The 26,332-nt window shown below is 39.8% G+C and overlaps 1 protein-coding gene across 1 annotated transcript in view; it reads left to right on the top strand.

The window, feature by feature from the left end:
• Positions 1–314: 314 nt before the first annotated feature.
• The window catches only part of SYNE1 (spectrin repeat containing nuclear envelope protein 1), a gene marked incomplete at its 5' end in the record, with an annotated part of 264,160 nt that continues 238,142 nt past the window's right edge, over positions 315–26,332 (top strand). Inside the window, 7 exons of the mRNA XM_082481847.1 lie at positions 315–393; positions 2,878–2,939; positions 16,053–16,148; positions 19,245–19,328; positions 22,434–22,454; positions 22,728–22,820; positions 25,107–25,285. Of these exons, the coding sequence (XP_082337973.1) occupies positions 315–393; positions 2,878–2,939; positions 16,053–16,148; positions 19,245–19,328; positions 22,434–22,454; positions 22,728–22,820; positions 25,107–25,285 (614 nt within the window). The remainder of the gene's footprint in view (positions 394–2,877; positions 2,940–16,052; positions 16,149–19,244; positions 19,329–22,433; positions 22,455–22,727; positions 22,821–25,106; positions 25,286–26,332) is intronic.

The following is a 26,332-nucleotide window of genomic DNA, read 5'->3' as shown; positions in this document are numbered from 1 at the left end:
GATGATGGCAGTGAGACCAGCAGAACTGCTACTTCCAATACAGCTGGCTTTGTCTGGCTGTTGCGTCTCCGCAAGAATCTATAAAGATGTTTTTAAGGTTTGGCTTCATGTGAATTCTCCGGGAAAAGCAGGTGGAGGGATTTGCGTGAGAGGCCTGCGTTTCCAGTGAAGGAAAAAAATCAGATTGTTCTTGAAAAATCACTTCTGGCTGTATTCTAAAGAAACGCTGCACACTACACGAGACAGGAGTAGCAGCAGCAGCAGCCGCAGCAGCAGCCACAGCAGCAGCAGCCGCAGCAGCAGCAGCAGCGCTCATGGCTCGCTACAGAGGTGCTGGTGGCAGAAATGTTACGTCGTTAAATCAGCTTCCTGGGTTCTTTCAGTACCGGCAGGGTAAGTGGTGGAAATAAGGAGGTGACAGTCCTGGCAGGTGCAGGGAGCGTAAGAAACCGTATGACGCGTGGGTCTTGTGAGTATCGAGAAACAGTACCTCTGCAGAGAATTTATATCAGTTCAATGAATTGCCAGGGAAATTTGTAAAAAGCGTATTTATCGTGGAATTTGTAAAATCAATGCACTGCTTGGGTTATGTTCAGACATAGGTTTTACAGTGGTAAAATCTGTTCGGTTTAAGCTTGTGAGAAATAAATGCTAAAAAAAATGAAACTTTGTTATTAATAGTTGCTGTTGGGCTCGTAAAGAATGTATTGCTGGCATATATTCCCTTGAAACAGATTATTTTGAAAGGCTATTTCTGCTGGTTGTTGATACGACTGAAAATGAGTATGTCTTCTGCTGGTACACATTTAGAAACCAGGAGCTGGGTCTCTGATTTCCAGTCGTTGTCAGAAGGCTGCTTCTTAAATCAGCAGGATGCACTGGAACTACAAATTAGGGAATGATTTTCACTCTTTTCATTGATTAGAAGTTTGACTTCTAAAGGCCTGGTTCTTTTCTTTTGGCATGCCGTGGTTGTATCGGGGTTGGTTGCTGGGGAATTTTAAGTTACAGAGGTCCGAATAAAGCCAGAGCTGGACTGGTTCTGTGCGCGCTCAATCTCCGTCCCCACGCCTACTCACGCACAACCCAGTTCAAGTGTGCAAATACTTCCGTTGAAATTAATTGAGCTACCTATATATGTAATTGCTCGTCAGAGCAGAGCTGACATTTACTGTATGTCACAAGGGAAACATCTTGTTCATGGTTAGAAACCATACTGTGAGAAGTCTGTTTTCCAGAATGTAGAAACAATTTTCATGTATAAAGACATCCCCTGCCAAAAATAGTCAGTACTGAATGAAGCACAATGCTGTATTTTGAGTGATATTTTTCCTAACTTGCCCATCGGTGCAACAAGTAGATTCTGAGAAAGTAATGAATGTTTTAAAGTGATGTAAGACAACCTACCCAATGAAATCAAAGCAAAGGAAAATGAAGAATGCAAAATTATTTTCTTAGTCACGAAGCGTGCTAATCTAGCAATAGATGCTGGAAGTATATGTATATTTTTTTTCCTCTGGTATTTCTTAGAGGTGAGATATCATTTACATGTAAAGAAAATTTCCCCGGGTCATAATGCACAAACACTTTTGGGGAGCTCATATGTGATCAGGGAGCCATTGTTGTCCCACTTAAGATAACATCTTGGCTGATGAATTTTGTGTGGTGATTTGTGTCTTATTGAGGAGCAGCATTGCATGAGTGTACATCAGGAAGCTCATTATTAGCAGTGCATCAAACTTAGTAGTTATCTGTTCCAGAACTTTAAAGGGGATTAAAGAATATTGCCTTTTAATTTTACAAATGTGAAAGAGATCAAATCACTATTCAGTGCTTCACAAGTCAGCAGCAAAGGCAGTAACTAAAATTAGATTTTCCATCTGTAGGTTTTGGAACGTGCATGTGTTCTTATAAAAAGTAAATATTTAACAGCAATTTTATTTATTTGCATTTTCTGTAGGGAATGAAGATGCTCATTCAGAACTGATGCTGGTAATAATATGATTTGTTTTCCAGTAAAATAGGTATTTCCTTTTATTTTTGAAAGAAAAAATCTCCAACATAAATACGTGAATGCCCCATTGTGAAATTATTCCATGTGTCAGACCTGATTCCCCACAGGGAAGGGACAGGACTTCATAGATTGGCTATGGCATGGTGATTCTCGTCCCTCCGCGGCCATGACCCTGGCTGCTGAACTTGGAGGAGCTCATTCAGGAGCTATTTTTGTCTACGCAGCTGGCAGCAGTCCCTGAGGGACCATCTGAGAATCAGTGAAATTCACTATAAATCAGACAAGTGCTTCAAGACAGGACTAAGCAAGGTAGTAAGTAGCAGTACTGCCTGAACTAGCTAATGGCTCCTCCCTGGCAGGATCTCCCAGAGGACAAATAAGCTTGATAATGCAATTTCAAATCTTTAATTCAACATTGTAAACATTTTCAAATATACATGCTCCAAGTATTTTTTCTACGTCCCTGGTTGACTTCCTACATAAAAGCAACTTGACTGTCAGCGACGTAGTTAAAAAGTACAGAGAACCTGTAGGTGCTCCAACCTTGGGTAAATATAATATGGACTTAGATGTCAAAATTATTTTGACATTCAGATTTGAAATGGTGTCTTACTGTTCATTGACTCATTAAGACTTGAACTTTGCTGTGGAACTCTTCAAATAGTCAAGTGTCAGAGCATTATTATAAGAATATGAAGTGTTTTGGGTTGTTACAGGCAAAACTAACTGTCTCAGGAAAATATAGTGGCACTTCTGGCAAGTGCAGAATGCCTTTGTTGTCAATAGGGAATACTATTCTTCCATCTTGTAAATACAAAAGTATTCAGCAATGTCTAATCAAACCGATTTCCTTTTTTTCTCAGATGAGCAAGAGTCAGTGCAGAAAAGGACTTTCACAAAATGGATCAATACTCATCTGGCTAAGGTAATATATGGCTTTGAATTTTACTTTTTTTTCTTAGGTCAAACCTTTTTATCTATGCCTATGCAGGCCCTGGAGTATAGAATATGTCAGATGTGTCTGAGCAGAATGGCATAAACTTAAAAATGGATCCCCATTATCTGTACACCAATAGAGGATGAATCCATTTCAGCATGACAGTGGTCAGCTGCAGCACTGTGGGTGCTGTCTACAGGCGACAACCCATCTCCTTTGGCTAAAACTGAAAGGTAGAACAGTGGCTGCTGTTTCAGTCAGACAAAATATTTGAAACTGCTTTCTGTTAAACGGTAATATGAGCCTTATTACATACAGTGGATTTGAATAAAACTTGAGTCGGTTGTGTAGTTTCATAGAGGCGTCCTGAACCGGTTACAAACATAAATAGTGCTTCGTGAATCCAGTGCCCAATTAATTATCTGATGCATCTCGGGATTTGTCGTGAAACCATTGTAGCTTCTTCTTAGCACAACCTAAAATTCCTCTTTTGGTTTTAGCAGAATGAAGACAGTGATTTACACACAATTTTAAAAGTATTAATCTACAACTAATACCAACTTTATTTGACAACATAAGCAGTGAGTTTTAATTTGGCATTTCCCTGAGTTTTCACACAGCACAGCTTTAACCGTAGTTATCAATTAGTTCAGTAAATTAAAATATTTAAACACCAGAGGTGCTCTTTGAAATGCGTATTTTAAATCATGAAGATTAATGAACTTAAAAATTGAGGAAAGAACAACTGCAAGAGCACTGTTTTAGCTAATAATGCCCTCAAACATGAACAGAGCAAACAGGAAACATGTAATGCTATATAGAACCACGGAATCATAGAATATCATGTCATTTGGTCTAATGAGACTGTATGGTAAAGCAACAGCATTTATTTACATTACCGAGGAATGTAATTGAGGAATTTACTGTGAAATGAACTACATTGGCATTGTAAAATTCAACTGCAAGAACAAGGTTATCTTCAGGACTTCTTGACAGTGGATCCTCGCAGGGGATGGGGTCTGTCCCCCATTCTTTTTGAAATAATTTGGAAAAGGTCCCTGTGCAGCAGAGAACTTAAGCACTCTATGTATGTTCCATTTATTGCAACTGAGATGAAAAGATATTCAGTATTTGCTAAAATGTTAGCAAAGTGGGCTGTGAACATGTGTCAGAGGAGAAAAAGAACTCTTATTTCATGTTCTTTTATTTCCTAATTGTATTGTGTCATGAATAATTGATCAGTAGTATCCAATAATAATTGACAAATAGATATAGGTACATATCGTTAGGGGTGTATATATACGCGTGTATGAACGTAATGATAATTTGCTAGTGATAAGTGACTAATCCTTGGGAAGAGACAAAGTTTCAGTGGCAGCTCAGTTAAGAGATTTCTCTCTGGACTGAGAGTTGTGAACTCTACTGTACTAGTGAGGGTGGACCTTTTGACTTGTGTGATCTAGTGTCTGTTTCTTTAATGGGTGTGAAATGGTAAAGGCTAATCAAATACTCACATTCAAACCAAGCAGTAAACTAGCCACAGCCCTCACTTTTAGCTATCTGAGCTACCCTGTAGTAATTGGTCTGTGTTAATTCACCCTTTAATAGGAAGGTCATTTCTATGATACTTTTATTGATGGCTGTCAGCAAGTTTGCCTCACTGCCTGAGTCAGATGTATAGATTAGCTGACTTTGCTTCCCATTTATGCTGTTGTGCTGCCACAGGAGAATCACAGGTTATAGATTATAGAGATTAGTCCCCACAGGAATAACCCGTGGCATTCAAATTTTTAAGTTTTTAAAGCTTGAGCTTTTAGATCTTTGTTAGTCCTGGTTTTGGAAAGTGTGGAAGTAGGTTTTCTGAGTTCATCACAGCTGTAGGAAATACTGATGGGTCTGTGAAAGGACTCCCCTTGCACTCGTGTTCTAAACTGTAACCCAGAAATTCAATATTTAGGTTACTTGATTCTTATAAAAGATTGTTGCCGTTTTTATTATTTCAAAAGAAATTGGAAAGCTGTAAAATTTCCATTGTCTGGAGGCCTTTGAAATGTGACAAGGAAAAATCCTGGAAGGAGACCCACTTTTAGGCAGCATTGTCTGCATTCTGCTCTCATCTGTGGACCCAATAAAAGGTGGCACACCTGCCAAAATAGTACCTAGCCAGGAACACCGTGAAGCGCTGGCCTCACACTGACAGCAGAGAAACGCCAACACATGCTTCTTCACTTGGACCTCTGTCTGTTAAAGACTGGAATTAAAGAATGTGGAAGGAGATGTTGGACCGGACCAGGTGGCAGGTGTTGAGGTGCTGGTGATGGGGGGCTGCATGGCGGCCTCTGTGAGGAGCGGCCAGTGCTGCCCCATGCTGGACATGGCTGGGTCCAGCTGGCTCCAGTGGACCCAGCACTGAGCACAGCTGAGCTCCTCAGCAAAGCTGGTGGTGCCTCTGGGAAAGCGTATCTAAGAAAGGGCAAAATGCTGCACAGGTGGTGAGAAGTGAGGGAAAAAGTGTGAGAAACCGCCCTGCAGGCACCAAGGTGGGAGCAGAAGGAGGGCAGGAGGAGCCCCAGGCGCTCCAGCAGAGCTGAAGCTCCTGGAGAGCCCACACTGGAGCAGGCTCCTGACAAGAAGTGCGGCCTGTGGAGAGGAGCCCACGCAGGAGCAAATTTATCCTGAAGGACTGTATCCCATGGGAGGGACCCCACGCTGCAGCAGGGGAAAAGCGTGAGGAGGAAGGAACGGCCGAGAGGAGCTGTTACGGACTGGCCGCGAGCCCCATTCCCCATCCCTCTGCCGCACTGGGGGGTAGAGGAGCTGAGAGGGAAGGAGTGAAGTTGAGCCTGGGGAAAAAAAGGGGTAGGTGGGGGGAAGGCGTTTTCAATTTTGTCTTCATTTCTCACCATGCAAATCTATTTTAATTGGAAATGAATTCATTTTCCCTCAGTAGAACCTGTTTCGCTTGTGACGGTAACTGGTAAGTGATTCCCCTGTCTTTATCTCGACCCACAAGCTTCTTCATCTTGTTTTCTTCCCCTGTACTGTTGAGGACGGGGAGGGAGACAGCAGCTCAATCCACCACAACGACATATAAGTGTTACCTACATAATTGTAGGTGAATTTACAGAGCTACTTTTTTCAAAGGCTTTTCTGCTCCCTTACTTTGTGCGTGTAGGCCAGTTGCCAGATTGCAGTTTACAATGTAATCCAAAATGCAATCCAGAGTTAGTGTGCTGAATTTGACTCAGTATATATGGGCTTCAATATAAATAGTAATTTCACTTCAAATTGGCTCTCTACTTCTTGGCTACTCCTGTAAAACTTTGGGTTTCTTTCCTTTAATTTTTGGAAGAAAGTTTAATAGTTGCCATTTTTACTAATCTAGTGAAATTGTTAATGTTAAAAAGTAATAGGAGGAAATAAGAAAAAAAAACTAAAAAATAACCAAAGTATCTGTAATTCTAACACCGTGGCTATCTCGAGAAATATGATATCATGAATTAGTTTGAATGCTTTTGAAAAAAACGCTGGTGAGTAACTGCATGAAACCTCAAAACCAGGAGAAATTAATGTTTTCTAAGCAAAGATTTATGGGGTTTCTCAGTAGCAATTTGAAACATGGGTTTACTGATGATGAAGGAAAGGAAACTCTACTCAGGTAGAGTTTTCATCCTTATACTCTGTTGGTTGAGAAGAGCAAAGGAGGATTAAACAAGAGCAGTTTCTGACACTGTGAAGGGTAGTGATTTGGAAGAAATGGAAATGCAGGACTGATTTGATTGTGTTAGGTAGATCTGAGAACAAGTAATTCTTTGAAAATATAAAGCAGGATGTGATAGTTTGTCAGAGTTTGCTATGACTGAAAAATTGTTCGCTCCTAATCTTTAAAATCTTAGTGTATGTTTTTCTTCTAAAAAGAAGAATTCTCTAATTGAAAGAGAAACTAGTTCAATAACTAAGTTAAATCCACCGAGAAGATTAAAAAAAAAATCTTTTTTGGCTTTTTAACTGTAAAATTAAGAACACATTTGAGAATATGGATAAAAATAAATGAAAATGAACAAACCAGGTAAATGAAATGAAAGTACCAGTGAATTAAACTTTATGAAAGAAAGTAGGAGGGAGGTATGAATTTTTGCTCTTACATTAGAATGCTACTTTTTTAAAATTATGTTTCCTAATTCAAAGGTATGTTCTTTCACAAGCAGAAGACAGGTAAAGGACTTGGCATCAGCTAATTATGGGACACTTCAAAGCATGACTGATGTACAACAGCCCTAGCACAATCTGTGCCCTCATCCACAGGGCAGTGTCCCACATGGGATGAGCACGGAGGAAAGAGCTGCAAGTACGATAACTAGCAGGTAGTATAATGCAGCTTCATTTTGGGTCAGCATATTAGCACTAGGCTACATCCGTCCCTCTGCTGTCTGTCTTCCTAAGCCCAGCTGAGTCCGTTCTGTGATTCTGACTTGGGGATGTGGTGAGACTCAGCAATTAGAAATCCTCTCTTTTTCTCTGCCACCCACTTGCAGAAATTGGGTCACAATCTTTCAAATGAATGTGATCTGTCTTCTGGCCATCAGTTTAATTTTTTTGTGTGTCTGTGCAGTTCTACTGGTGATAAATGAGATATGCACGTGTAACAGGACAAGAAGTTTCCTATTTGCATGTTGTCTATTCATATACGTGCGCACACCTCCAGGGCTATGATCTCATTGGCATCACAGAGACGTGGTGGGATGGCTTCTATGAGTGGAGTGTTGGAATGGAAGGATACATACAGGCTCTTTAGGAAGGACAGGCAGGAGAAACAAGGAGGGCATGTCACCTTCCATGTTGATGAACAGCTGGAGTGCATTGAGCTCCACCTGGCAATGGATGAAGAGCTGACCAAGAGCTTATAGGTCAGGATTAAAGGTACAGCAGGGGCAGGTGACATTACAGTGGGGGTCTGCTACAGGCCACCCGACCAGGATGAGGATGAGGATGAGGCCTTCTGTAGACAGATTGGAGAACCCTGTTCCTCATGTGGGACTTCAACCACCCTGGTATCTGTTGAAGGAACAACACAGCGGGGCACAAGCAATCCAGAAAGTTCTTGGAATGTGTCAATGACAACTTCCTTCTCCAAGTGGTAGAGAAGACAACGAGGAAAGGAGCTATTCTGGACTTTGACCTTACCAACAAGGAGGGTCTAGTGGGGAATGTCAGGCTCAAGGGTAGCGTTGGCTGAAGTGATCATGAAATGTTCAAGATCCTTAGGGCAGCAAGGAGGGTGTACAGCAAGGTCACTACCGTGGTCTTCAGGGGAGCAGACTTTGGCCTCTTGAGGGAACTGCTTGGTGGAGTACCATGGGATAAAGCCCTGGAGGGAAGAGGGGCCCAAGGAAGCTGGCTAATATTCAAGGATCACCTCCTCCAAGCTCAGGAGTAATATATCCCAACAAAGAAGCCAGACAAAAAAGCCAGAAGACCTGGACAGATGAACAAGGATCTCCTAGACACACTCAAAAGCAAAAAGGAGGCCTACAGAGGGTGGAAGCAGGGACAGGTAGCCTGGGAGGAATACAGAGAAACTATCTGAGCAGCCAGGGACCAGGTTAGGCAAGCTAAAGTCCAGATAGAATGAAATCTTGCCAGGGCCTTCAAGGGCAATGAGAAAAACTTCTATAAATATGTCAGCTATGAAGGGAAGTCTACGGAAGATGTGGGCTCTCTCTGGAAAGAAATAGGAGACCTGGTCACCTGGCATATGGAAAAGGCTGAGGTACTCTGACTTTTTTACTCCAGTCTTCATCAGCAAGGGCTCTAGCCACACTGCCCAAGTTGCAGAAGACAACGTCAGGGGCTGTGAGAATGAAGAACTGCTAACTACAGATGAAGATCAAGTACAAGCCCATTTAAGGAACCTGAAGGTGCACAAGTCCATTGGCCCTCATGAAATCCACCCATGAGTCCTGAAGGAACTGGCAGATGAGGTTGCTAAGCCACTTTCCATTATATTTGAAAAGTCGTGGCAGTCTGGTGAAGTTCCCAATGACTAGAAAAGGGGAAACATAACCCCAATTTTCAAAACAGTTAAAAAGGAAGACCCAAGGAATTACAGGCCAGTCAGTTTCACTTCTGTGCCCAGCAAGATCATGGAGCAGATCTTTCTGGAAACTTTGCTAAGGCACATGGAAAATAAGGAGGTGATCAGTGACAGCCAACATGGCTTCACTAAAGGCAAGTCATGCCTGACAAATTTGGTGACCTTCTATGGCATTACAGCATTGGTGGGTAAGGGGGGAGCAACTGACGTCATCTACCTGGACTTGTGCAAAGCATTTTACACTGTCCCACATGACATCCTGGTCTCTAAATTGGAGAGACATGGATTTGACTGATGGACCACTTGATGGATAAGGAACTGGCTGGATGGTCGCACTCAAAGGGTTGTGGTCAACGGATTGATGTTCAAGTGGAAACTAGTGATGAGTGGCATTCCTCAAGGGTCAGTACTGGGACTGGTGCTATTTAAAATCTTTGTTGGCAACATGGACAGTGGGATCGAGTGCACCCTCAGCAAGTTTGCAGACAACACCAGGCTGTGTGGGGCGGTTAACATGCTGGAGGGATGCAATGCCATCCAGAGGGACCTTGACACTCTTAAGAGGTGGGCTCATGCCAACCTTGTGAAGTTCAACCAGGCCAAATGCAGGATCCTGCACCTGGGTTGGGGTAATCCCAAGCACAAAAACAGGCTGGACAGAGAATGGATTGAGAGCAGCCCTGAGGAGAAAGACTTAGGGGTGTTGGTTGATGAGAAGCTCAACATGAGCTGGCAATGTGCACTTGCAGCCCAGAAGGCCAACTGTATCCTGGGCTGCATGAAAAGAAATGTAGCCAGCAGGTCAAGGGAGGTGATTTTGCCCCTCTACTCCACTCGGGTGAGACCACAGCTGGAGTACTTCATCCAGCTCTGGAGCCCTCAGCACAAGAAGGACGTGGGCCTGTTGGAGCAGGTCCAAAGGAGGGCCACAAAGATTATCAGAGGGATGGAGCACCTCTCCTCTGAAGACAGGCTGAGAGAGTTGGGATTGTTCAGCCTCGAGAAGAGAAGGCTCTGGGGAGACCTTATAGCACCTTTCCAGTACTTAAAGGGGGCCTACAGGAAAGATGAGGAGGGACATTTTATCAGGTCATGTAGGGACAGAACGAGGGGTAATGGTTTTAAACTGAAAGAGGGTAGATTTAGATTAAACATTAGGAAGAAATTCATACTTTGAGGGTGGTGAGGCACTGGAACAGGTTGCCCAGAGAAGTTATTGAGGCCCCATCCCTGGAAGTGTTCAAGGCCAGGCTGGATGGGGCTTTGAGCAACCTGGTCTAGTGGGAGGTGTCCCTGCCCATGGCAGGGGGGGTGGAACTGGATGATCTTTAAGGTCTCTTCCAACCTAAACCATTCTATGATTCTAGAACTGTACATCTCTCATCTCAGTCTCAGCAATCAAAGACATAGAAATAGTTTGGGTATGCTTCTGAATATCTTTTGAGGTATCTTTTCAAAGTCTAAGTTTAAAACACAGAACAACGTTACACCAAATATGTCAAAAAGGAGATATTACACCCATTCAGAACAGCAACTACTTAAATGTTTTTTATTTCATTGCCTATGTTGATTTTTTTAGATAGTGGATTAGATGAGTAAAGAAGATGAGAAACATGCCTCTTTGTAAAATAACAGAGGCATACACCTTTTACTGCCTTTGTCATCTTTGGTGAAACTGATGGGAAACAGTAGTTTCAAAGCTTGGAACACGAACTGTAAATTGGTTTAACCCAATCAAATAACATCTTTGTTCCCAGGTGCAGGGATAACTTGATGTGTACTCACCAAAGAATTGCTGTAGAGTCACCAATTAGAGTGAACAACAAATACATATTGAAAGAAATTATTATTCATTTTGTATTGCCATTAAGAGGTTGCACACATCAAGAAACAAAAGCAGGGGATAGATATCAAATAAAAATAAAACTAAGAATGAGTGAACATTTTTAAATTATACTTACACAATGGTTTCATAATGCTTTAAAACTTAAAATGCTTTCAAAGCATTAAAACTTACATTAAGGCTTTTGAAATTGCAAAATTATATGTTTTGTAGCAAAGAAAGGAAGAAAAAGTAATGGGTATATCAAGATTTACAGCACTCACACAAAACGCTGTCAGTGATGGTAGTTTGTTCTTAGAATGTAACTTGGTCTTCATGCAAGAACCTCTTCAATTTTCATCAATGAACTAACTAATTCTGTGTCTTTTTGTCTTTTTCAAATTGGGAAATCAGAGGCTCCCAGTATCTTAGTCACTGACACAGAAAAGAATTAAGCTAGTGTCCATCTCGACTGCATGATGAGGAAAATCTGCCTCGGACCTTTCTTTGCCAACAGTCACTATATGTTTTCACTAGTATTGCATGCAATCTCTAATATTAAACAGTGAACACTATATTAATTTGTGGGACAAAACAAATCGTGTAAAAGTTAGGGCTGAGTCCCTCAGACTTTAGTCATAAAAATAGTCATTAACAGCAAGGAACATGAAAACCTACGTGATTAAGGATTTAGGAATTAAATTTAGGGTGGAGGAGTGGGCCAGCTATTACAGAGTAATCGAAATTTCACATTCTCCTTCCTGTTCCCACATGTATTTCCCTGCAGAGACAAATTCAGTAGTTACACAGATTTGGGTTTTTTTGTGCATGTGAATAGGTTTTGACACATTTTTTCAGCAGTTTTTGAAACATTATTTGAAAATTAAAGTAGCAAAGGCAGTTTCCAGTGTTTGCATTGGCATCCATTATGATGCAGTTACTGTTGTTTGTATAGAATGATTTATTCATTAGAGAAGTTAAGTGCAGGGTGTGAGTAAAAGATTCCGGTAGCAAAGATGCAAATGAGAAATTATATGCAAGAAAAAGTGTTGGAATAGAAGATTGAAGCTTACCAAATATACGTTGGTTCCGTATCTGAGGTCTGGATTTTACAAAACTTCCTTTACTGTGTCAGAGGAGGAATGTCTAGAGTTTGCAGGTCTATTATGAATCTCTTTTTTTGACGCTTGTCAGTCAGATACTTTTCATATGTACTGATGTTCAATTCTTTAAATCATTCAAAATATTCCTGACTACTACAGCAAATTAAGTAAGTTTGCAAGAGCAACAAGTTTATGCAAAGCATTTCCTCATCAGTTGCCCTTTGTGATCAATTCTAAATTCAGTTATTTTAATAAATATTTAATATGGGAAAAATCTGGTTCATTAACCTTTAAGATTCATTCCCACTTAATTCATATTCCTCCTACAGAGCATATGAATTCACTTGTACTGAGTGTGCCTCCCTCTTTGTGACATGACTGTTCCTAAATGTCATTGTCACTATAAACTATACTACTGTGATTGCATATGATGCAATAAATGAATGTTTAATAGAATACATGCAATGCAGCATGTAGGATATCATTAGTATTATTTTTCTATTTTGATTCCTTGTAGAAACTTACAAAAAAACCAAAAGGCATCAGAAACCTTAGTGTACACCTGTCAAGTTGTAGATTTAATGTCCGATTGTTCATCAAAGTATATTCTGAGTTCCCTCAAATAATTTTGTTCAAGTTCATAAGTAACATCTTTTATTTAATATTATAGTATTTTGAGACGTTACTTCATATACTTTTTAAATATTCTTTTTTTCATGGTTTAAAAAGTACTTCGTTAAATTCTTTGCACAGGCTTTCCAGTCTTCAAAATATAGTGTATTAGGACCATTGCAGTTGATTGCATTGCTAAAGTTATATATTTATACGCAAAAAGCCAAAATCTGGAGCACATTCAACATTTTCAAGATTACAAAATTTTAAGTTAGTATTCTTCCCCTGCTTTTACTGATTTGCAGCTAGTATTTTGGCAGTGCATTAAGGCAACTAAATGGTTAAATAGGTGTTAAGTCCTTTTGAATCTCTAGAACAGAAAGTATTCTAACAGATTTTAACCAGATACAGCTTTAAAAAAACCTGTCTTCTCTGGAAGCTAATAAGTAAGCAGTGTACAGTTTCACTTTCTCCCTTCATTTCATTTGACATTATATATGCAGCCAAGGAGTAGCTATTTATCTAATCCAACAGAAGATGTAGTGTTAATCTTAGTAGAGGATCTGCCTGGAAAAACAGTTGAGTAGCTTGAGCTATCCAGTGCGATGGTCCATATACAATAAATAAGGGTGTATGGACTTCTCAGTATCAGATAGTGTATGTATATCTTCCTGATTTGAATCAGCATGGGGAGTAAAATTGGTATCTATGGAATCCTTATGTAAAAGAAGAGTTTGTCCTTCTATATATGCCACTAAAAATATAACTCGTTCCATACTTCTGAGAGATTCTGGAGTCATAACAATAGGGTAAATTCTATGCTATGTGCGCAGAGTAGTAAAAAAAAAAAAAAGTGATTTAGGAAACACCATGAGGGTCTTACCTCCTTGTAATAAGGTATTAACATCTTCAGGGTCATGAAAAACATTATATTATAAAGCGTATTATGCAGAACATTTTTGGCCATCTGTATAATTAAGAAATTTTCTGTATTAGAGGAGTCTCATACAAGAGATCTCGTGGCACAGCTGTTGTATCTGCCTTCTGTTCCTGTTTTATTGGTGTGTGCCTCGTGTGTGCTGCTAAACACTGGCTGGTGTGTGCCTCGTGTGTGCTGCTAAACACTGGCAGTGGTTGTAATTATGCAACCTTCCAGCAACAAAAAGTACATTTCAGCCTGCTGATTTATGGACAATCGTGATTCTCACACTTCATAGCAGCAGGTCTTACTGACTTTGGTGTAAGTCAGTTGATGGCTTCTTTGCTGCTTCTCATCTTGTTCAATGCTTTCTCAATACTTCGCCTAGTTTTCCCCAAACCTGTATTTGATTCATGTCAAAAGGAAAGTACTGCAGGCGTTAATTTAAGTGGATGATGTCTTCTTTCACTGCCTTACCTTTGTGCCATGCCTCAGTTAGGGTGCAAATCTAGTTTGTGTAACTACTGCCGGTGAGGAGCCACCAGTGAAGGTTGTGGTTCAGAGCAAGAGCTTGACATGGGCAGTCAGAGGTTGTATCTATAGCGTGAAGCTATACGCTGTGGAAACCACAGGTGCTTCCCAGACTCAGTTTGCATATGAATTCCAGATGACTTTTGATTCATGTTGGGATAAGGCAAATTCTGGCCTGTACCCTGATTTGAGAGTAAGGACACCAAACCAGTCCAGCTGGAACGGAGTGGTGTTGCACTCAAACAGATCATCTGACAGGTACATTATGGGCACCAGGGTGATGGGGCAGAGTAAATCTCACTTACCCTTCAATCTAAATCTGTCCTAAATTGCCCTGTCTCTCTTCATTACTGTAGAGTGAGCTTCAAGAGACAAACCTCACAACTGGGGCATTTAGATAGGTGGTGAGATTTTTTAGGCCTTCACCTCCTGTTGCATTAGGATGTCAGCTGCTATAATCCTCTTGTCTTTATTGCTGAATTATTTTAGCACAAAATTCTTCAGTATTATATCATGTTTTAATACTGATAAAACCAAAGCTGCTCCAAACTTCAAAGAGGAAATTATAACATAGAAGGTGAGGAAAATTAATTGCATTTATATCAACTGCTTGTGATGCAAGACTGGGACAAATTGCCTCTCCAGTGACCTGTTTTCTGCATTGATTTCTTTGGTGTTATATTAAGGAAGAACATGATAAATATACCCTCGTGATGAGTTGTAGTATTGCTTTATTTTATATACACGAGAAAATAGACTCTTGTTATTGTGGCTGTTAGAGCATGTCAAATCTCAGATGAAGCCTGCTTTCAGTAGAGGAGTTCTTTTTCCACTTTATGCCAAAATTATGTCTCATTGAAATATTAGTTCATCCAAGCTGAACAATGAAAGCAAGATGTTTTGATTATGGGAACTAGAAAACTTTGCTTTCTCCTGATTTGTCATAGCATTTTTAGCTTTCCAAGAGCAGTGTTTCATTTGTTAGGTTCATCTTTTCAAATCTATATTTCTACAGAACAGAAGCAATAGATCAAGTTGTTGTACAAGCATGTTTTTTTTTCAGAAGTACCCCAAAAGTAAATTATTAAACTTGAACTAATTTAAAGAATTTTGTAGTCTGGTTGTCATTTTAGTGAATGAGCAGATATGAGTATTAGTATTATGTGAATTAGCAGGTATATGAATGCTGACAAGCTCATGGAAGCTAGAGGGTGTTTCTTTCATTTATTTCAGCTGAACCAAGTTTAAACTTGATGTTTCTAAGAGACATTGTTGTGAACAGTAAAGTCCTGCCCAGCTGAGAGCTATAGTTCCACAAACCGGGATGGATTTAAGAGAGAGTTTACTAATGTGACCTTGTTATACAAAATTCCCCAAAAAATGTCTGTTTATATATTTTTAAGTGTTATCATTGTTGCATTTGTGAATGTAAAGCCATACGCTATGCAATTTGCCTTAAGTAGAAGCTGACACGGTGCTAACAGCGCTGGAAGCCTGCAAGGCCTGGAGGAGAGGAGAGAAAATACAGTGACACGGCGTAACAACCGTCAGCTGTGCGAAAGTGGCAGCACTGCTCAACCAGCCACTCTGATTTAGGCATCTCTCATTCATACAGCTCCTTGCGCTGCTCAGACCGAGAGTGAAACTTCTGTGACATACTTAACACTAGGCGACGTATGCTGGTAGACTGAAATGTGACTGTAATGGTGCATCTGTAAGTTGTGTGTATTTTGTAGACTCATAGGCAGTCGTTGGTGTGTTTCTTTGCTTGTTTTAGGGAGCAGGAGGTTCTTCCATTGTGTCAGTGGCAGAAAACATCTAGTGTTACAGTCCTGTGCCGGAAATGTTAAATAGTTACAAAATATGGTGGCAAAGTAATGGTTAAATGATACATTGATATTAAACATTATAAAATATGAAGGAGGGGACCAGCCAGTCTTTGTGCTTCTGTTTGAAAAGAAGGGAGGTAGGATGGGATGCTGGTGAGCCTTTATAATATCTGAAGCCTTCTCCCTTTCAGCGCAATCCTCCCATGCTGGTGAACGATCTGTTTGAAGACATCAAAGATGGGGTAATGCTAATTGCCCTTTTGGAGGTTCTTTCAGGGCAGAAGCTGGTAAGAACTTCCTTCCTTCTCAATATACATAATAGTTGCATAACTTCTCTAGGATATAGTTTTCTAATGTGTTTCTATATTTGAATACCATTAAAAAAATTACTGATCCATAGCAAAATAAGCTTATTCACAGAGTGGGCTACCTGGTTAGAAAACCCCCCAAATTATGATTACAGACTGACATTCTTTTTTTTATGCATTTTCTATTGATTTTGTCTTATTAGTTCATGAAAATTGCTTATTTATATTATTCTTTGCAGTTCATCTGGGTGTTACTACTATGACACAAACTGCAAGCTATTTCGATACATCTTGAAGAAATAATTATAGTATTTTCTTGTTAAATTTACAGCTTCCTCTCTGAAAAAAAATTGGTGAACCCCTCAAATTTCATGGGGTCTTGCACCCATTTACCTTGACAGCTGCTCTGCTACTGTAAAGAACCTTAACTGATGCCAAAAGACTTTTTCTCAGCCAGGTTGTGTACAGACGCCACGGTGTGTACGTGGCAAATAGGCTGTCTCTTGGCAGCCAAGCTAGTTTTGTCCGTGTGATGTGGGAGAAGAGCAAAAGGGTTTGGGGCCAAGGGCTTTCAGTTTTTCCAAACCAGCTCTTAGATCAGGTGGCAGCATCTGAAATAGTAGAGCAACAGTCCATCATGTGGCTTGCCGTCGGGGTTCAGACATCACCTGGTTCCTCACAGGCAAGCAATTTGCAAGTGCCACGCTTTTGCCCCTTTTTCATATTTCACATCTGTTTAGGTCGCAGATGATAACCAAAATTCGGTAGTAATTGAGATTGCAAGAGTGATTTTCCTGTAGGATGGGAAAAAAAGCTATACTTTCAAGTGTGTTTCTGCTCTGTTGAAGTACACCTGTTTCTGTTCTTCTAAGACAGAAAGTCTCCCTCTTGTGGCAAAACAGAAGTAATAACAGAAAAAAAGTGTAATGACGACACCTGTTACCATGAACTTCATTGGATTGTATCCTGCCTACATTAATTAGTGAGAGACCAGAACCAGAATAATGTCTGGTTAATTTAAAGGTCACGTATAGCAGAATATGATATTCTGTACTAACTGCAAGAAGAATTTCAGAATCTATAGCAGGCCTTCGTTAAATCCGTTTGTAACTTTGTGAACGCAAATTTAAATGATAGTAGGTTTACATTTGCATTACAATATAAGATTCAGTGGGGAATTAATTCCACTGTAGAGTATTAGAAAGCTAGGATAGGTTCTTGATTTAATTCAAGGGATTCCGTCTTTTTTTTAACCTACATATCTGAGGTTCGGCAAAATTCATTGTTCAATGAGGGTTTGTGATAGCTGTTTTTTTTAATCACCAGTGAAGTATTAGAGAGAATGGATAAAAATCCTCTAGGTAAAATGGCTTCACTGCAGACTGATTTTTAAAAATAACAACCACCTTGACTTCTCCTTTGCAGGCAAAAATATTTTACTGAGAGAATGTTACTTTCTCTCAAGTATCACAGTATCACAGTATGCTAGGGATTGGAAGGGACCTCAAAAGATCATCTAGTCCAATCCCCCTGTCGGAGCAGGAACACCTAGATGAGGTTGCACAGGAAGGCGTCCAGGCGAGTTTTGAATGTCTCCAGAGAAGGAGACTCCACAACCTCCCTGGGCAGCCTGTTCCAGTGCTCTGTCACCCTCACTGAGAAGAAGTTTCTTCTCAAATTTAAGTGGAACCTCTTGTGTTCCAGCTTGAATCCATTACCCCTTGTCCTATCATTGGTTGCTACCGAGAAGAGCCTGGCTCCATCCTCATGACATTCCCCCTTTATATATTTATAAACGCTAATAAGATCACCCCTCATTCTCCTCTTCTCCAAACTAAAGAGACCCAGCTCCCTCAGTCTTTCCTCATAAGGGAGATGCTCCACTCCCTTAATCATCTTAGTTGCCCTACGCTGGACTCACTCCAGCAGCTCTCTGTCCTTCTTGAACTGAGGGGCCCAGAACTGGACACAATATTCCAGATGCGGTCTCACCAGGGCAGAGTAGAGGGGAAGGAGGACCTCTCTCGATCTGCTAACCACCCCCCTTCTAATACAGCCCAGGATGCCATTGGCCTTCTTGGCCACAAGGGCACAGTGCTGGCTCATGGTCATCCTGCTGTCCACCAGGACCCCCAGGTCCCTTTCCTCTACACTGCTCACTAACAGGTAGCTCCCCATCCTATACTGGAACCTGGGGTTGTTTCTGCCCAGATGTAGGACCCTACACTTTCCCTTGTTGTATTTCATTAAGTTATTCCCTGCCCAAATCTCCAGCCTGTCCAAGTCTCTCTGGATGGCAGCACAGCCCTCTGGCGTGTCAGCCACTCCTCCTAGCTTAGTGTCATCAGCAAACTTGCTGATAGTACACTCAATTCCCTCATCTAAATCATTGATGAATATATTGAATAATATGGGCCCCAGTACCGACCCTTGAGGCACTCCGCTGGTTACCGGCCTCCAACTGGACTCTGCCCCATTGACTACGACTCTCTGGCTTCTCTCCTTCAGCCAGTTCGCAGTCCACCTAGTTATCCGGTCATCCAGTCCACACTTCCTCAGTTTAGCCATGAGGATGCTGTGGGAGACCGTGTCAAATGCTTTACTGAAGTCAAGGTAGACCACATCTACCGCTCTGCCATCATCCATCCGCCTCGTTATTTCCTCATAAAAGGCTATGAGGTTGGTCAAGCATGACTTCCCCTTGGAAAAGCCATGCTGACTGCCCCTAATAACCCTAATATATATGTGTGTATAAAAATAGTAGTTTATTTTACATAAGAAAAACAGATCTCTGATTTGATGAAGTTTATGGGCTGAAGCTGACAGCTTGCATTCTGAGGTTATTAAGACATATATAACTTTTTTATAATAGAAGTATCACATTTACATCCCCTATATCTGTCAGTCCTCCCTGTCGGTACATGCAAAGATAAAATTCAGCTGTTCCGAAGAATGTTTTTACCTGTAAATCAGACGATGGTATGTACAGAGGCATTTATAATAATTTGGAACTTCATTTTTTGCAGCAAAGTGGCATAAATCTAATTGGAGTTTACGCTGTTCTTTCTCTTTAAGCCTTGTGAGCAGGGACGGCAGCTGAAGAGAATTCACTGGGTTGCCAACATTGGTACAGCTCTTAAGTTTCTAGAAGGAAGACGGGTAAGTTTGGTAGCACTTAGTCCTGATTTTTCTGTCTTTTTTTTTTTTATTTCTTTCCATAAATGTGTGATTTGTATCCACCTACCTGGTCTTATTCTCCAAAATTTGAGCTATGCGCGCAGACTTCAGTTTCTACACAGTACCAAAAAGCTGCTGTAAAGTAAAAATGTCAAGATCCTACACTAGTATGTAGCAATGTATAGGGTAAAACTTTTTTTTTTTTTTTAAGTTAGAATCACCTTGGATGATGTCCTTCCTTTTTCTTTTTTCTGTATTCTCCGGCTCCTCATGTTTCCTACTTTCCTGTTGCTGTTCTCAGCAAAGAACAATGATCTTCAGTTCTACAGGCATTCATTTATAATTAAAAGAATAGATTTATGGACTTCACTAAGTTGTACATACAAAACTCTTCTCCCTGAAAGTGCAGATATGAAAATTTAGAACAGTGTGACTCCTTATTAGCTTTGCAGGACTTCAGACTAATTCCTAGATTGATTCTGGTAAAATCAGTGCTGTGGACACTTTAGAAATGAAAAAAAACATTTTATAAATTTAACAAACGACAGAAAACCTAAAAACTCAGTGTGATCTAGGTATGAATATCAAATAAAAGCAAACTACTACCTTTTTCCCTGACTTTTGTCTCTGTATTTTAATGACTCGTATCTGTTTTTTAATTAGATTGCAGAGAGTTTGTTCTTCTAATTTCTGCATTTTAGTTCAATTTTTCTTGATGCAGATGTAACACCTGATGAATTTTATGTCTCTACAGTATTGTACACCAGGAGTTGTTGGGTTTTGGGATTCTTTCCCTCTCTTTAACCCTTTGGCATCTTCACCTAATTGTATTTCTGTTACATGGGAAACAGTTGTACCAGATCCCTGTAGAAAGAAATCCGTAAGAGAACTTTTTTGAATTGAAAATGTATAATCAAAGCAAAGACAAATATATTCCCAGAGCAAAATTCAGATTTAGCTCACCATTTCACTAGTTTATGTAGTACAGTTTGTTAACAGAAACCATATTATGTGGAACCTGAGAGCTGAAGCTTAGATACAGAGAGCTGCTTCGTGGTGAGACCAGTATAACCTAAGACAAGGATGGGATGACAAGCAAAAAACCATGGTTCCCTGCTTTACATGTCACAATGTAGTGGGTGACCTGAACTTTGAATGACCCAACTGAGATCCCAGGAATAATATAGCAGTGCAACTAGATAACTGACCCTGCTGAGGATCAAGATAGTTTGCCAGAAATGGCACACTGTGTTTTTGCTTATGATATCTGAGTATTTTTGTCTGGAGATGTCTTAATTATTTTTTTAATGTACTTTGTATCAATATGCCAGATTTTCTTCTAGAGGGAGTTGGAAATATGCAGTGTATCAGGTAGAGCGGTGCGCGTTAGCAGGTGGTCTCTAGGCTGAATCCAGCCTGAAGGCTGCTTCTATCCAGTCTGTCACCCTTTTCCTCCCAGAGGAGGCAGGGATGCTGTTCGGACAAGAAATGCCACCTCAGCAGCTGAGTGCAGTCCCCTGTCTGCACTCAAAGGAGAGCGAAGGGAGACAGGTGGCTGTGCGCAGCACTTTGGGGTGTGCCGACAGAGTCTCCTTCCTCCATGGGCTCTCCCATAAATAAAGTTTATTACAGGTAGTAATCAACGTCCTGTTTTCAGTCTGTCCAAATCGACTTCTGCAAATACCCCTGTTACACTGCAAAATGCAGGTGGCAATTGACAGATACCATTCAGGACCAACCTGGTTTTTCTCGTGGTTCTGAGACATTTATTTTGTACTTTTAGATCAATTCTAATAGAGTATAAGACAAAGATAACACAATAACTAGACTAGGTAGGCTGCGCTTCTGTGAAGAGTAGCCTAATCAGAAGCTTTAGCTGAGTCCCTGTAAATTTTTTGATCTGTAATACGTATAGAAAAACCTCGCTTTGTAGAAAAAGAAAAGCTTTTGTTAGAATTGGTCAGCTGAAAGAATGAGATTCTTGGTATATTTTTTCTTTAGATAGGTAATAGATTTTCCTTATTGACTGGTAGAGGAGGCAACCAATGTCAATTTTTCCAGAGTTTTGTCAGATTTCTTGGTGGAGAGGATTGGAAATATAACCTGTGGGGATTTCTCCTCTGCCTCTTCCCAAGCAGCTTGTGGCATTTTAATTCTGGAAAGAGCTTTGCAGCCCTGAACAATAATTTTTTGGTTCCTCTTGACATTATCTAGTCCATTTCCAGCTGCTGCTTCAGAGAACTACGGTCGTCTTTTCTGTTTTAGGGAGACAAATGAGGTCACCTGCAGTCATTTTTCTGCTTTTCTTTAACTATTCTCCAAGGTTTTTCCATAACCCTTGTCTATGGACAAGCTTGCGGTGCACGAACACTTCAGCAGCCCTTCATATTTATACCATGATTGACGGCAGACTTAGTTTTGCAGAGGAACGAAGTATTAACATATTTGCTATTTTCCAATACTACATGTTTTATTCCATTTCCTTTAGCATTATCTACCTGCTAATTTCTTTTATGTTATACTCTTTATCCCCTCCTTTACTGCCTTCTGTCTTATGAGTTTATTTTAGGGTTATACTTTATTCAGACTATAGATTAACATTTGGGAGGTCAGAGTCATGGAATCTGTTCCTGCGTCTGTTAATAAACTGCACGTGACCTCGGGCAACTCATTCGCTCCTACTCTTTTCTTATTTTAAAAGGACTACAGTCAGGTTTGTCTTGCAAGGGAGCTTTACTCAGAGGTGGTAATATCCTTTACAAAAAGTCTCTCTCCTGGAGAACTGTGACATTCTTTTTTCCCTTATCTTTCTTTTCTCCTTTCTCCCTGCCCCCTTCCCTTCCTTTTCTAGTTTATTCTTAAACTCGCTTTTCTCTTTCCATTCCAAATCTATTAGAACTCTAGCAAGAAACCCCTGCATAATTCAAAATGTTACAGACAGTTTAATGTGCTGTCCCTATTATGTTGTAAGATGTGCCAAAAATGTGCCTTCTTTGCATTATAAAATTAAAACAATGCATTTACCTAATAGCTAATTATTTAAAACTAATTTTTGTATCATCTTTTCCCCTTTGTTTTTCATGCTAGTCCATATACAGAGGATCTCCGGTTTGTACAATGGTTCTATGTAATTTTTGTTGTTCTTTCTACTTGAAATTAAATATTTTTTCTACAAATAATAGCCTGCAATGGTCTTGAAAATCTTTCATTACCTATACTTGTCAAAAAAGTGAAATTGCACCATTCAATGATTGTTTTAATTAAGAAACTTGTTATTTGATTGCAAAAGTGCACTAAAATATAAAATCTATTTAAAATGCATTTCATAATTGTTATCATTCCTTGTGTGTGGGAGTAACACGTGTTTTCTTTCCTATATAGATTAAACTTGTCAACATAAACTCAACTGATATTGCTGATGGCAGGCCTTCTATAGTGCTTGGCTTGGTGTGGACCATAATTTTATATTTTCAGGTACTACATTTTTTGTTCTTCAGTGTAGCTTGCTCACATAATGGTTCAGATCATCATTTCATATGAACTGATGTAGTGCCAGTCTTTCTCCACAGCTAAGTAACTTTATAATTAGTTAAGGATCTGATCCTCAATAAAGCAACAGTTGATGGTAGGGATATGTCAACGTTGGGTAAAATTAGATACTTGTCTTTGGAATAGAGTGGTCTGGGCCTAGAATAGAGTTCCTTCATCACTGGAACATATTCTTCCACTTCCTCTGAAGAATACAAGAGAGCAACAAAAGAAAAGAATAGAATTGTGGATTCTTGGTACAAGTGTTGTCCCAAATCTGGGTTCTTTGCCCAGTGTGCAAGCCGATAACACACAGAGCAGAGGAATTTCCAGGTTTATGCCATTAATGCGCAGAAATGGGGTGCTTGTCCCAAAGCAGGAGCACACCTTCATTTCAGAAATCCCCACTTTTATACATTGATTATTACATATTCAAACAATTAATACATATTCATTGTTATTCTCTTTAATGATTGGTCGAGATTTCCTCACTTCCTATGTAAATTAGTACACAGACTCTGTCTTCTTTAGTTGTTCTCTTTTGAGTAAGTGGTATCATTTGGGTAGGTGGTCAATGAGTCGGCGGTCGCAATCTCTGCCTGCTGAAATTGCCTTTTACCTACTTCTCTGATCTTGGCAGTTCCAAGTGATTTTCTCAGTTTGCTGACCAGGCCTACAGTTTATTACTCTCTTGACAGGAATACCCTACTTATCAACACTGCTACATTGTCTGGTGGTTAGTTTCTTAACTAAATTGTAGATAAATCATGTCTAGTTACTCTTTCTCTATTTTAATATTAGGTAAATAATTAAATAGAGTTGGGGCAGTATAGAGGACTTGAGCAGCAGCAGGTTTCCTTGGTTGCTTCAATTACATTTTACATTTCATTTTTCTAGTTAACGTCAATTTTACTACAACACAAGTACCTTTAACAACCTCACTGGTGATTGAGCTGTATGTCTAATTTCAGTGCATATGATGTCAGACAGTAATTCTTTTCAGACAATACATGTAAACATGCTGATTTCACTGGGAGGTGCGATATTTGCAAAGACAAAATTTAGCTGTGAATTGCGTAGATGGACAGGGGTTTGAATGTGTAGAGGAGAAATCATTTGCATTCTGTTGAAGTTAGGTGGGAGGGAAAAATGGTTTCATAAGTCCTGTCCATATGAGTTAACAAAATGAGTCACTGCTCAACAATTTAAAAAAATAATGGATTTTGTTGCTTTTCTTTATGTAGTTTTTTGGCTTTGGCTCTCTTTTAATATAGCTCAGAGATACTGTTCTCCTAAGCACCAACCAGTGTGATGCCTCAATGGTTCAGATCTTCTCAGAAAAAAGTTACCAGAATGATATTAATATATTTTGTTTTAATTTATAGCTCATTGAGATGAATGGGGAAAATTATGCTTCTCAGAGTTATTGACACTCAAGTTCTCTGCTTCAGTTTTACTTGGGTCACTTTTTGAGCTTTTCTTTAGTTGTCACGGGCAGATACATTATTTTAACATGAAGGAAAGCAGAAATGCATGAGAACTGTTGTTCTCATTGTGGCAGACTCATCCTGTCATGTGACAAAACTTTGTTTTTTAAGTGGACAGCATAGACAATCGTGCAACGTCCTCTGGATATAACCTTCTTCATGTTAAAGTACCAAATTGTTAGTGAAGTTAATGATTTTCATTTGATGAAAGGCATGATGCAAATCACTGCCATACACCCTCGGCAAGCGCTACTAATGCACTTTGCCTGCGGTACATTCACTATTCCTTCACAAGGTACCTCTAAGCAAAGCCACAACTGAATTTGTGCCAAAAGAGTACCACGGTAAAAATAAAGAACTATCCAGATGAGATCATTGAGGTCACTTCCATCCTTTAATTAAGTAAGCCTCCTCTGAAATTAGTGGATTGTTCTATAAGCCACTGTCTCCTATTCCAAGGGTGATTTTCACACCAGGTAATATGACACACTTGCATATTGTTCTTGGTGTCAAGAAAGTCAATGATTGCTACGTGCCCTGTACTTCTGAAATTAAGACCGTCGTCTGGGCGCATACATTTGCATTTTTTGAAGCTGCTCTAATGTACAGATAAATAAAATACAGCGTGTTAATCATAGCTTCTGCCCAACTTCATTTTGTTGGTTGTGTTATGAAATTATTTAAGAAAGTGGTGAAAGTTAAGAAGATTATCTACAAACAGTCCATTAACATTTTTTCCCCGCAGATTGAAGAGCTTACTAGCAACCTCCCACAGCTGCAGTCGTTGTCTAGCAGCGCTTCTTCTGTGGAGAGTGTTGTCAGTTCAGAAACTGCGAGTCCCCCAAGCAAACGGAAGGTGGTAACCAAGGTCCAAGGAAGCGCCAGGAAGGCTCTGTTAAAGTGGATACAGTACACAGCAGCAAAGTAAGTAACCTACAAGTGAACTGAATTTCTATCTTAAGTGCAAACTTTGTCTTCGGATTCTAAACTCTCTCAGTCAGGGGTCGTCCTTTTGCTCCGTATTTATGTAGCACCTCCCCGTGATCATATTCTTTTTGACAACGGAGGCTGCTAAATGTTACCACCATACAGCAAGCAAGTAATAAACAATGATGTGCATTCATTACACGAACAATCATATTTGTATAGTTTCCGAATAATGAATGGGATTATCTTTGACAGAATGAGGAACTGAAAGGGGAATTAGGTGTCTGAATGGCACTGTATTAGTCCTGCTGCCAAAATACTTGATGTAACAATGTAAGTCCCACACCGATTTAGCATTCCTTGGTGACAGAGCTTGTAGAAGCACTGAATTCTGGCACTTGCTGTTGAAAGGCAAGTGATGAAAAATTATGAATATAGTTCTGCAGTTTTGTGATACCAGGGACATATTACTACCAAAAAATGCCCCAAATATCCATCCTTCTAAATCCATGTTATTTTGGAGTTATTTCTTGTTATCTCTTGTTAACTTAAGAATCTTCACCTTTATTTGTTATAATTATCCCCCATTTGCTCTGCTTCCAAAAAGACATTAAAAAAAAAAGGCATAAATTACATCAGAGATACAATAGTCATTTGATGGCTTCCCCAATAAGACAATAAAAATCAAAGATGTAAAAGAACAACGTGGATTTATTTGTTCAAATTATGGAATCACTGCTATTTAAAGAGATTAGTTGTGCAAAACGTGGAGGGCAAATGGCCAGTTATGGAATGGTGCCTGAGAGAAAAGAAATATAATTGTAAAGATACAGACTTTCTCCAGTTCTCAAAAAAATAGGTAGAACACAGTGATTTATAGTGCAGTACAGTCTAATTTGGCATTCTTCCCATTGCACCGTTGTCAGTGAGAGATAGGCAAATGAAAGTGGTCAGCTGCAAGTTCCAGACATGTAAACAAACAAAATACAAACATAAATGAAACCGTTCATAAATGAATACAGTTCATAAATGAAACTGTCAACG

Source organism: Vanellus vanellus, assembly GCF_965231255.1.
Source record: "Vanellus vanellus genome assembly, chromosome: 3".
NCBI lineage: Eukaryota > Metazoa > Chordata > Aves > Charadriiformes > Charadriidae > Vanellus > Vanellus vanellus.
Note: the sequence above shows the minus strand (reverse complement) of the source record. Positions and strands in the feature narration are given on the sequence as shown.